The 13732-nt window shown below is 37.6% G+C and overlaps 1 protein-coding gene across 1 annotated transcript in view; it reads left to right on the top strand.

Moving 5' to 3' along the window:
• Positions 1-10594, top strand: part of LOC129765066 (uncharacterized) — a 137662-nt gene extending 127068 nt beyond the window's left edge. The window contains exons 5-8 of the mRNA XM_055764903.1: positions 149-322; positions 407-561; positions 639-918; positions 8258-10594. Coding sequence (XP_055620878.1) covers positions 149-322; positions 407-561; positions 639-918; positions 8258-9821 — 2173 coding nt within the window. The 3' untranslated portion in view covers positions 9822-10594. The remainder of the gene's footprint in view (positions 1-148; positions 323-406; positions 562-638; positions 919-8257) is intronic.
• Positions 10595-13732: the final 3138 nt, after the last annotated feature.

Genomic DNA, 13732 nt, shown 5'->3' with positions numbered 1-13732 from the left:
ATGCATGGCAAATGGATATGCATCAGTTCTCAGCGAAGCGATGCTTTTACCCAAATTGATTTATTCAATGAATATAAATAACCTTTTAAAGTTGATGAAATATATGCATATTTTTGTTCCCAATTTGCTGCGCGCGATGACAAAACAGATCCTATTGTGAGCGTGAATTCCGCGATTGTCGTCTGCAAACATGTTACGTACAGTCCCCGGCCTATCCGGGAATCTATCCCCGGGCGCTCAAATGCCGATACCGATTGCACACCAGATTGCCCTTCATCAAGCTCTACATCCAGAACGAACAGTTTGCCGTCGATGGTCAGAGGTGAGAAAACATCCGCGAGGAGTGCTTTGAAATGTGCTGCCTTAATTAACTTTAACCATTTTGTATGATGCTTCTGGCGGCTAGGTGTGAAAATATCATGACATGCCCGATGAAGGAGATTGGTTCCGGTTCGGAGCACTGCCCGTACGATTGGTTGGCTGTCTATGATGGTCGAGACGAACACGCTCCCCCGATTGGTAAATTCTGCGGGATGGGTAAATTCCCCTTCAGCATCATTGGTATGTTCACCACCTGCGAATCGAATCAATATTTATTAATTGAAGATTGAATAACAGACCATCATTTACTTTCGCAGGAACCTCACAGCATATGTACGTGGAGTTTGTATCATCGCCCGCGGGACCATTACTCAATACGGGATTTCACTTCAACGTGGGAAATTGGCCAGGCCATGTGGAAACGGTTGGCACCAAAAATGGTGCCTGCGATTGGCTGCTGAACTCGGATGCGTTGCGAGCCACGAGCGCCTCGGAAGGGATATTTCTCAGTGTGGCACATTGGTACCCGCCGAACACTTCCTGCAGCTATCACATCCAAGGAAACGAGGGTGAAATCGTTCGCTTGTATTTCCCCAGGTAAAAGATGCTTTGCATCCGACGAATCTCATGCCAACTCGACTGGCGATTGGCAGCACCATCTAAGATTGCAAGGAAACGTTGTGGGTGTGAAGACATTAGTCATTTAAGCAACTGCATACTTGAAATCTTCAAAAATGAATTAGACAACTTTTTGACAACAGCTGTTCTAAAGCAAATGATGATTTTTTGACATGGGACTACGTCTAACCGGACTATATGGAAGGTAAAATGAAAACCTAAACACAGAACATGCAGGAAAAAATGAAAGATTTCGAATGCTTATAGCTCGAACATTTCGTACTGGATAGGACAGATGTTTGCATCACTTGATAGGGAATATTTCTACGCATCTATCGCAACTAACAAAATGTTGTTTTTCATTAGATAAACAATTGAATAACTGTAAAATATTAGGCGTTATCTAAACGCCCTAACTGCATCGTTTTGATTGGCCCGATTTACGGTTTCCCCAACACAGCCATCAAAACCAAGCAGCCTTGGGGAAATCGGCATTGCAAATACATGAAAGTAGAGGGACTTTTGTTCTCATCGAAAAATGTTCCCTAACACAGACTTTAAAACCAAGCAGCGAAATCGGCATTGCAAACACACGAAAGAGCCTAGAGGCGAATGAACTGAAAAGTTTAAACCCTCTTAAAGCCAAAAAGAAGAAGAAGAACACACGAAAGTAGGGGGAGCTTTTGTTTCCACCGAAATGTGTTCCCTAATAGAGATTTCTAAACCAAGGTGCCTGGAGAAATCGATATTTCAAATTCATGCAAGTCAGGGGTATTTTTGTTCCGACTGGAATGTGTTTCCCTAACACAGACTTCTAATCCATGGAGCGTGGGGAAATCGGCATTGCGAATTCATACAGATCGGGGGTATTTTTGTTCCGATTGAAATGTGTTTCCCTAACACAGACTTCAAATCCGAGGTTTCTGGGGAAATCGGCTCTGCAAATAAATGCAAACTGCGAGTACTTTTGTCCTCGCTTGCCTTTGTGCAGAGTGGAATATGTCTGTCCTAACATGATCTTCTAAACTTAGGAACCTGGGAAAATCGTGCAGACACTAGAAGCGAATGAACTTCCCAGTTTCAAGCAAATTCGAGATTCAAGAAGTATGTACACTTTTGGGATGTAAACTTCAGAGGGAAATGTAAAATAAAATAATCGTTTGATAATTTTTTTTTGTCTTTATTGGAAAGATTTTCAGCCTTAGGCTGGTTCATCAAACGTTTGATAATTCTTCCGTACATATATTTTGTCTAGTCATCATACCAAACGTAAAAGGTCCGTCATTAAATTTACTTGTAACGAAGAACAATCAATCACAATAAATGAATTGACTTTACATGGCATTTGTTCATTTTTTTCACTCACAGAGCAAATATATTGAACTCAATTGAATTTGGAAACTGTTCCATTCAATCAAGAATTTAATCAATACAAACGAATGATAAGCTAAGCTAAGGTAGTTCCACGTCAACCTTGCGGTTATATCATAGATATAACCCACTCATTTTTTTTTTCATAAATTTAAATTTTTTTATTTGGCTCAAATTTTTCAGACACATAATTCATGACAAAAAAAGGGTAATTTGCATCATCGGTTTTTATTTTTTATTGTAACCTTACTTTCCAGAAGGGCCTGAACAAGAATTGCTAGAAAATTTAAAAAAAAAACTCAGAAACGGTTCGTCCGATTGATTTGGTGTCTTCGGCAACGTTTCAGGTATTTATTGGGGTTATATGGAGAAAATATGCACTGCTAACAATGTTTTGATTTCAATTTTATTTCAAAAATAACACTTGAAACTCAATTTTCTCAAAAAGGTGTTTTTGGTCTCGATTAAATCACGCTCAAAAAAAAAATCGCGTGATATAATGAAAACGTGATATTTTTTAAACAGTTTTTTTTTAAAATCTGTATGATTTGAATATTATTCTTCGTGCAACATCCATTATTTATAGAAATACATTCATTGAAATATTTATCACATGGACACGTAAAATAACACAATATAACATCGTATAACAAAACTATTGTTGCAGTGCTTTTTTCATAGCAATTTTCTCGTTTTTTTCTCTCAAAGACAGTGTATGTTCTGAATCTAATTTTCAATTACCCTTCTGTGTGGATTGCATTCTATTCACGTTTTCAGATCGTATATTTCCGAGCGGCCATTTCCAGCTGATACCTGTATCCATTCATAAAATCGGATCTAAAAACATCTCAAAAAATTTCAAACATTCACATTTTTGAAAAAAATATAACTTTTTGTCCATTCTTTCTACATTTCGGCGCACTGAGCAATAAATCATATTAGTCTTCCGCTACAAAATTCGATGTATATAAAAAAAATAAAACGCATACTTTTCGAGAAAATTGAGTTTTAAGTGTTATTTTCGAAATAAAATTTTAAAAAACATTTTGTTTAACAATGAATATTCTCTCCATTTAGCCCAAATAATAACTTAACACATTGCGGAAGACACCAAATCAATCGGACCAACCGTTTCTGAGTTATTTTTTGAAAATCTTCAAGCAATTTTCGTTTTGACCTTTCCCAAAAGTAAGGCTAAAGCCAAAATGGAAAACTAGTGATTCAAATCGTCCTTTTTATTATAAAGAATGAATCTGCAAAATTCGAGCCAAATAAAAAAACCAATAAAAATTTGACTTCGAATTCAAATGGAATCGCTCAAAAGGGCCAAAGTTTTTTTCTTAAATTTTTACAAAAATAAAAATATCTCAAAAAATATAAAACCTAGGAAATTTTGGTCAGAGAATGAAATGTAGAAAATGGTTTAGATTATCATAAAAAATACAAAAAAAAATTAAATGTTACACCGAAAAAAAAAAGTTTTAAAAATTGAAATTCATTTTTCTCAAAAACAATTTTTTTAAATTGACAAACAAAACATATGAATATAGTAGAGTGATGCTTCTGAATCCGGACGCTTTTTAATCCGGACACTTTTTCATTACATTCAATATCATGCCAAAACCATGACTTTTTTTTTCATGTTGAATTAATGTGCTTGACTATTGGAACACATTTATTTATGAAAAATGCTAATCCAAAATAGGCCACGTCAGATTTCCATTATCTACAGTTAGTTGTTTCATTACATGCCCCACGATTTTATTTTAGTCTCACCAATACCCTAGATTAATGGAGAAAGGGGTGTCATTACTACTAACTGCTTCTTGCCTAATTATTTTCTAGCTTTTAGTACATCATCTGTATTATTATTATTTTTAATCATAATGAAACCGTCGATCTTGAAGAGTGTTTTTTACTTATTTTATTTTTTAGTTTTTAGTACATTATCTGTATCAATGGTATATTTCTCTACGACAAAACCATTCAACAATTTATTTAAAAATTTGAATTTGAATTCTTCATAAATAACCGTATACTACTAGTCAATCTCTTTCGTTTGACACCCATATTGATGGGGTTTTGAGAAAATATGTAATCCGCCATTTTGTAGTGGCCGCCATCTTTTGACGTAGGATTACGTCTTTCGGGAACATATTGGGGTACAAATTGAAAATCGAAAATCGAGTACATCGTGAAAATTGTCCAATTTCAAATGCTTATTGCTCAGTCATTTCATGATGGATTGATGAAATTTTTGCGTCAATCGATTTCGGCACTCCAAAACAATTTTTTATATTGAAGAAAATAATATATATCATGAAATTAACTGTCAAACAATTGAAAAATCTCAACCCCTATCCTAACGGAGATATCCACTTCTGATTGGTCGAAATTGGCGACACATGCGGTGGGTCTCTAACAGAGGCATCAAAATCAAGCTGCCTGGGGGAAATTAGCATTGCAAATACATAAAAGTAGGGGGAGCTTTAGCTCCCACCGAAATGTGTTCCCTAACAGAGACATCAAAACCATGCTGTCTGGGGGAAATCGATATTGCAAATACATGAAAGTAGGGGGAACTTTTGTTCCTACCAAAATGTATTCCCTAACAGAGACTTCAAAACAAAGCTGCTTGGGGGAAATCGGCATTGCAAATACATGAAAGTAAGGGGCATTTTTGAATTACAGGTAAGGTGAGTGATACGATTAAATCTAGCAAATAAAATTCAAATTTGGAACTTTAATGTTGGTTGCTTCGTGAAAAATCATATCAATGACCGATCGTGTATTGTGAAAAATATAGCACAAGTGTAAGTGTGAAATTGTATATGGTAGCAGTTGTGTTGAAAATGACTTGATATATGAAACGATTTTTTTCAATTTTCATAAATAAAACCAAGGTGTGTTCCCGCTCGAGAACGGGTCGATTGGTTTAAGCTGTCTGTTTTGTTGTGTTCATTTTTACCCAAGGAAAATTTATACGGCGAGAAAAAATTGGAAAAGTGAAGATATATTACAAAAACAGTACCCAACAACCAAACAACACGGCTTTTTTCAGAGCCACCAAATCGTTATCAAATTGTTTAACAATGTAATTCTTCAAATATATCCAAAATCAACAGATAGCCCAACGGAATCCTACGGGTTTTGAAAAAAAAAAGATATGGCGCCATCCTAAAATGGCGGCCATTTTGGATATCCATTTTTCACGAAGAACTGTCTATTCTCTTAGAAACCCATCAATATGGATATCAAACGAAAGGGCTTGACTAGTAGAACACAGTCATTGATGGAAAATGTAGATCCAAGATGGCGTCCGATACAAAACGGCGGTTTACATGTTTTCTCTAAACCCCATCAATATGAGTATAAAATGTAAGGGATTGACTAATAGAACACGGTTATTTATGAAAAATGTAAATCTAGAATAGCCGCCACTACAAGATGGCGCCATATTTTTTTTTCAAACCCCCATCAAATGAAAGGGCTTGACTAGTAGAATACAGTTCTTGATGAAAAATATAAATCCAAGATGGTGGCCACTATAAAAAGGCGGATCACACATTTTTTCAAAACCCTATCAATATGAGTATCAAACGAAAGAGATTGGCTAGTAGAACACGGTTATTTATGAAAAATGCAAATCCAAAATTTTAAAGAAATTGTTTGATGGTTTTATTGTAGAGAAATATACTAATGATACCGATGTACTAAAAACTAAAAAAATTAAATAAGTAAAAAACACTTTTGAAGTTCAACCGTTTCATTATGACTAAACATAATAATAATACAGATGATGTACTAAAACCTAGTAAGTAAAAGCTAGTAAAAGCAGTAAGTAGTTATTACACCCCTTTCTTCATTAATCTATAGATGAGACAAAAATCGTAGGGCATGTAATGAAACAACTAACCGCCTATTTTGGATTAGCATTTTTCATAAATAACTGTGTTATATTAGTCAAGCCCTTTCATTTGATACACATTTTGATGCAGTTTTGAAAAAAAATATGACACCATTTTGTGGTGGCGGCCATTTTGGATTTGCAGTTTTCATAAATAGCTGTGCTTTTTTAGACAATCACTGTCGTTTTATACCCATATTGATGAAGTTCTTAGAAAATATGTATTCCACCATTTTGTAGCGATCGCCATGGATTTACATTTTTCATCAATAATTGTGTTCTACTAATCAAGCCCTTTTATTTGATACCCATATTGATAGGGTTTGGGAAACAAACATATATTTTGTGCTGGCGGCCATTTTGGATTTGAATTTTTCATGAATAATTGTGTTCTTCTAGTCAAGCCCTTTCGTTTGATACCCATATTGATAGGGTTTAGAGAAAATATGAAATCCGCCATTTTGAATTTTCAAGATTATGAAATATGCAGTTTTATAATCACTGCAGAGATAAAGGTGTGTTCCAAATATATCTATCGATCAACAGGAAGGTGGTTAAGTTACCCACGTACATACACGCGGTAATATAATCGACCCCGTCCTGTATACCGAAGAGTTTTGCGATTTCCCAGATCTAAAATCTTTGCTCCACACTCCGTACTCCATACTAAGGCTTCTAACATACACTTATGCAACTCCTTCAATGAGAAATTTAATCATCAACTTTTGACCGTCCGGTTTTAAAATCATTTTCTGAATGTGCTTTTTATTCCGAACATGGGTTTGTGAAATTCACGTTGATTTTTTGATTTTTTATATTTTGTTAACAACTATAGGTACTATGTTTGACACTAAACTAAATTGACACAATAGTAACTATCAGTCACATTAATTCAACATGCAAAAATGTCGTGGTTTTGGCATGATATTGAATGTAATGAAAAAGTGTCCGAATTAAAAAGCGTACGGATTCAGAAGCATCACTGTAGCTCATTCAATTACCAGCAAGTCGTCCATAGATGGAGATGAAGATGGGCACTTTTACAAGAATTTTTTTTCTGACAATAACTTTTTCATGTTTTCTTCGAATAAAATTTCGAATAAAATTCTGTTTAAAGTCAAGATAGCGATATAGTGTGGAGTTTTTTCGAAGATGTCAATAGGACAAGACCACATGCTTGATGTCATGATAACCATCACCACAAATAGAGACGTCGGTAAATCGTTCGATTAATTCAAATAATCGAATATCTGAAATTGTAATCGATTAATTTTGTACCGAATAATTGTCACTGTAATCGCGATTAATTAAAGAAGAAATCTTTCTCAGGTTTAATGCATTTTTATGCTAAGAACAAGGCTATATATTTTTTTTATCCAACCATCTAACATCGACAACCCGATAGATCACGCGACCAGAATGACAACATGATACGTGATTATTTCAAGAAATAAATATTCGTTCGATTAATCGAATATTGAAAGACAATTATTCGAATGAATCGAATATTGAAAAATGTCCCAACGATTAATCGATAATCGAATAAATGAAAAATTTAGACATCACTAACCACAAACGCAAATATTACTATCAACAATCCCACACTACAATAGATAAAACTAATGGTCGCAGTGGTACAATGGTCCTACAGAAGAAGATCAACGATCCCAATTCGATACAGATGTGCATCTAACAAGTAATGATTAGATATAAGGCAGGATATCACGCGAATGAAGTCCCGAACTACATTCAATCCCTTGAACCATGCGTGAACGGAACTCAACATATAAGGTGGTGAACCTTGACTGTGGATTCAACTGAAGAAGTTCCTCAAGGTTATCAATTACCAATGAATTCATAATCTTACAGCGAATGAGATATCTGTACGATAGTTCTATAAATCGAAGTCTTTATATCCACAACGTTACAATATATACTCCAGCCAACTTCTAAGACGAGTTGGCACGAATTCGTCATAAATTCAAAGTTTCAATCGATTCTCATCTTCTTCCCTCAAATGATAGATAATTTTGTTTTCAGTTTTCGCATCAATCGCATCGAAGCACCCATCATCAAGTACGAGGAAGATTGTGCCGAATCGCTCACCATATACGATGCCAACCATCCGGATCCGGCTCGCATCATCAAAACATTTTGTGACACCTTCTCACGGCCAATGGAAAAGATTGACTTCGTAAGCACCGGTCGCTCGCTGTATGTCAAGTTTCTCAGCAAGACGGGATCCTACAGTGGCAGCTCGCTGTACTATTGGGCCCATTACGATTTCTTCAATAACTCCAGATACGGTGATCCGGTCCAGAATACGCTCTGCGACGAAGTGTTTTATGCGTGGAAGTACAGCAAGGGGGAGTTGGGTTCGCCCAGGAACACGCTCATCTACAAGCGGGCGTCTGGAAGTGACGTTCGATGCCAGTACAAGTTCGTCACGGATCGAAGACTCTTCTCACGCGTTGTGGTGGAAGTAACGTCGGTGACATTCAAGGAGGTACCTTATTCCATGAATGCATGCACAAGATGCCACGAGGAACGTGTTGACAAGCTGATCCTATGGGAAGAGAAGGATAAGAATCAGAATCGATTGGCATGCTTCTGTGACAACATTCCACGACCTGTACGGGTGATATCCTCGGGTGATCAGATGAACCTCGAATTGATCATCCAGGGTCAACATGCAACCACGAGTTATTTCAAGAATCCGAACACTTTGTTCGAGGCGAACTATGAGTTTGCGCATGGTCCCATCTGTGGTCCAATCACGTTGGGCCCCTCTCCGGACGGTGAGCTGGTGTTCCCGTACAAAAATGCGTTAGGTATTCAGCTAAACGAAAACAAACGTGAAAAGTGTATCTGGGAGCTGAAGGTTGCCGCCCAGAGGGATCTGTGGTTGCATTTGGATAAGGCACGATTTGCGGAAAGAAGTTGCGAGCATGGAAGAATCGAAGTGTACCTTGCCGGAAGGCTGGAGCCTAGATTTATAATTTGTCCAGAAAATGTTAGCCTCGCTCGAGACCTGCCTATTCTTTCAGCTGCCGAATTGGGAGCTGTGGAAAACGAAAACGAACCACTGCCAGTACTGATCCAGTACACTGGTGATAGCGCTGTTGGGAAGAACGCATTCAAATTTGTTTGGACCGAGCTGTTCCACCTGCCAAGAAACGCCGATGGCACCTTAGCAACGTCGTCCATGTTCAAGGATAGCTGTGACTTTTACTGTCCCGGTGACCAGCATGTCTGCATTCCGGAATACCTGTTGTGCAACGGCGTCCTTAACTGCCCCAACGTTACTGGATTACGCGTAGTAGAAAGCAATATCGACAAAAACTACGAATACATCGAAGAGAACTACATTCGCACCGGTCTGTTCGACAAAGAATTTCTGCTGAACATAGAATATCTGTCCGACGAAGCACCCGAGCTGTGTCGAACGAGGTACGTCCCGAACACGGGAGATTATCCCGACGTGGTTGAATGTTTCCAGTTCCCCATCATCCAGATGGTGGTGGCCGGAGCGGTTCTGCTCACGTTAATAGTTCTTGCCTTCACCATTTACTGCCGACTTTACGGCCAAAAATACTACGACTGAGACGCACCTCCTTCGGATTGGGGTGGTTACGTTAAATCAGAAACTTGCGAGGAGACCGTGTAGCGATCTGGAACCCCGAATTGTCATAAAGTTTTAGACAAACAACACACAAACAAACATGCCTTCATTTTTCTCCCGTTTGCTAGTTCATTCGTCCGAAAGTAAACACACACACACACAAACGGCACTCCAATTAATGGATTCAGAAACAAAGTCTAATGCACCTTGTTGAAACTTGATACAACTGTTCAGAAGCAGGAGGAGAAGGAGGAGTTGCACGAATTTTCGCTAGCTTCGTTTCAGAAGTTCGGTCGACGACTCGATGACTCGAGAACATAAAATGGCAGAGCAGCTCGTAGGAACAGATTAAATTTAGGACAACTTCCCCTAGTTTTGTTTTCGGTTTTGTAGGATCAAATTATATTAGAATAACACAACTATCGGACACAGATGGCTAGTCATTAATAGAGCAATTCCCGAAAGCGTATAGTGAAATTTAATGACAACCAAAGTGATCTTTTTTTTGTGTTCTCGGATGCATGAGAGTATCTCGCAAAAAGTGATCACATTATTTGATGTAGAGAAAAAAAAACAAAAGAAAAAAAAGTTATTTAAAAACAAATTTAAAAAGCACTGCACAATTTGTAAATAAGCAAGAACAAATTTAACAAGATGGAATAGGAGAAACCAATTCAATTATATACAACTGCAAATGATGTAGATGAGCAAAGACAGATGAAGGTTAATAAATACTATTGAGATGATATAGCGAAAGATGAATGTGTGGTGTTTATTTCTGATAATGTTATGACACTTCCCAATACCAAAAGCATACTAACTTCTTCAAACCAGAGCTGTTACTTTGTCACTGCCACTGCATATATTTGGACTACGACCATTGCTACATTACCATCGAACGGCGTATAACAAAACATAAACCGACAATTTTTCACTCTTTACTCTTTGATGATAAATACAGTGACTCAAATCCGTAATCGTACTCCACCATGCCGATCACTTTTCCCTACTTTTGGAAGTCGAAAACAAGCTTTCGGAACATTTTATTTAGATGAAGACATAGTGTCATATGAGAGTTAAAAGGTTTGCTATCTGTTTTCAGAATAATTGTTTTTATTTCTCTAAAAATGGCGAATGTATGTGCTAATGTATGAAAATTGACTCAAACTCATAATCGTACTCAGGTTGAAATCTCAACTCAATTTCGAAGGCGTTGACCAAATTCCGAATTCCATCATTAAATAAAAACCATTATTCTGAAAACAGATAGCAAACCTTTTAACACTCATATGACATATGACGCTCAAAACATGTTGCAAGTCAACGCACTATGATCATCAAGACGAGGAATAACTTGTCACTTAATGTAATGAAAGTTAACCGTTTAACAGAATGTATTTATTTACGTTGCACTACGTGAATACCATTCTTATTCAAAATGCCAATACATCTAAGAGAACAATGAATATAAATGGGTCTAAACGGACTGTGAATTTGAATGTTGGGCTGAAATTTTAACTAGGAGAAAGAAATTTAATCATTTTTTCAACATGTACAGATTGTTCAAGCTTTGGTAAATTAGTCCAATCACAGAACTGTTCATTGATTGATCTTCTAATCGACCCCGTTGAATTTACCTTTCACTATAAAATTCCTAGTATTACTACCAAAAATGGAAAAGTTAGATCTGATAAAATGTTCTTTACTGACGGTTCATTCATGCCGGGTCCACTGGCTTCGGCATCTTCAATGAAAATTCCAGTGCCTCTTTCAAACTCAAAGATCCTTGTTCCGTGTATGTCGCTGAACTGGGTGCGATATATATCGCATTAGGGATCATTGAAACATTACCCATCGACCACTATTTTATTTTTTCAGACAGTCTCAGCTCAATAGAGGCAATCCGCTCAATGAAAGTTGATAAACGCTCATCTTATTTCCTAACAAGAATAAGACAACTATTGAGTGTTTTGGTCGAAAAATTATTCAAGATTACCATAGCATAGGTTCCCTCTCATTGCTCGATTCCGGGGAATGAGAAAGCGGACTCGCTAGCTAAGGTGGGCGCTTTAGAAGGCACACTTTTTGAAAGGCAAATTGCTTATAATGATTTTTCCACATTCCTCGTCAGTATAAGAGACGAATGAACTCTCAGAGTTTAAAGTCTCTCTAATTCAATACCTTCCTTCCTTCCTTCCTCGTCAGTATACGCTCGTAAGTTGGCAGCGCATGTGGAGTGGTGATGAGTTCGGTCGTTGGTTACACACGATTACCCCTAAGGTCTTGACGAGTGCATGGTTCAAGGGATTGAATGTAGGTCGTGATTTCATTCGCGTAATATCTCGGCTTATGTCCAATCACTACAACCTAAACGCGCATCTCTATCGCATTGGGCTCGCAGTAAACAATCTTTGTGATTGTGGCGATGGCTACCACGACATCGAGCATATTGTCTGGTCGTGTATCCGGTTCCATGCTGCTCGCTCTCAGCTCTCTAGAGCACTGAGAGCAAAAGGCAGACATTCGGATATCCCCGTCCGGGAAATCTTAGGTAGCCGTGATCCTGATCTTTTGCTTCATCTATACCTTTTCCTCAGAAACGCCGATGTCAACGTTTAATGATGTTTCCTTCGTTGTGTCCCTGTTTCATATTTCATATCGATCGATAAACTTTTACTTAGTCGCGGCAATACATACACACTCTCTATACAGCTACACGGGCCGAAGGTTGTGCAGTCCACTGATCATTCAACAAGAGCCAAAGGTTGTACCACTCATGACAACTCTACACGAGCTGATGATTGCGCCGGCTAGTGACCATTCTATCCCGGATTCCTCGAGTCTAGAAAGACGCACCACGCTAGATATGGGGTACAGACTAGGGGGGCGTTGCTGATTAATGGTCAGCTGCATCCCAATAGGAAGTATCCCGTGTCGGGCACACGTACAGAGCATCGAAGACTGCAACATACCAATTATGAGAACACTTGTAATACTAACCTCGAGCCAACCGGGAGTAATCGGTTACATATTACTAACATAGTTGTAAGCAAACATTGTCGAAATATTGAACTCCCGGCCCCGTTAGGCTGACGCCATATGAGCCTTAACAAAAATATATATTTTGGATAAAAAAAACAGGAAGTGGGTTATATCTATGGTATAACCGCAATGGTGACGTAGGACTATCGTTGATTCAGTGATCATTTGTTTGAAGTTGAATCTGAATCCATTCTGAATGAAGAATAAATGAATATTCGGGGAACTTCGAAAACGAGAGCGTTACGTTAGAGGTACAAGGTTTTATGCATCCAATATTGGATACGAAAATATCCTACTGATGAGGAAGAATAATCTTCAGAAGCTTTCCTGCTAATTGCCCTTGATTGAAAAATCACAGAACGAAATGTATTTGGTCGCAGTGTTATATGGTTAGAAAACATTAAAATAAACTCTTTCGCTTGCATGTTATTTTCAATGCCAAGGGGAACTGGCAGATTATTTTGCAGCAGCGATATCTTTCCGGATTCTTCTCGAAGTCCATCACCAGTGGTTAATGCTAACTCGATGACCACCTGTTAATTGCACTTGATTGAAACATCACAAAACCAATTGTACTGTATTTTAAACCAATTGTATTTGGTCGCAGTATTATATGGATAGAAAACGTTAAAATAAACTCTGATAATTGCACTTTATTGAAAAATCACAAAAACAAATGTATTTCGTCGCAGTCTTATAGGGTTAGAAAACATTAAAATAAACTCTTTCGCATGAATTTATCAATTCCCAGGGGAACTAGCAGAATATTTTTCAGCAACGATAATATTCTTCCGGAATCTTCTCGATGGTGGATGGCATTTAAACGAAGGAAGGAAGGTAGGTATTGTATT

This window comes from Toxorhynchites rutilus, chromosome 2 (genome assembly GCF_029784135.1).
Source record: "Toxorhynchites rutilus septentrionalis strain SRP chromosome 2, ASM2978413v1, whole genome shotgun sequence".
Taxonomy (NCBI): Eukaryota; Metazoa; Arthropoda; class Insecta; order Diptera; family Culicidae; genus Toxorhynchites; species Toxorhynchites rutilus.
The sequence above is the reverse complement of the archived record's forward strand: the minus strand, read 5'-3'. Positions and strand labels throughout refer to the sequence as shown.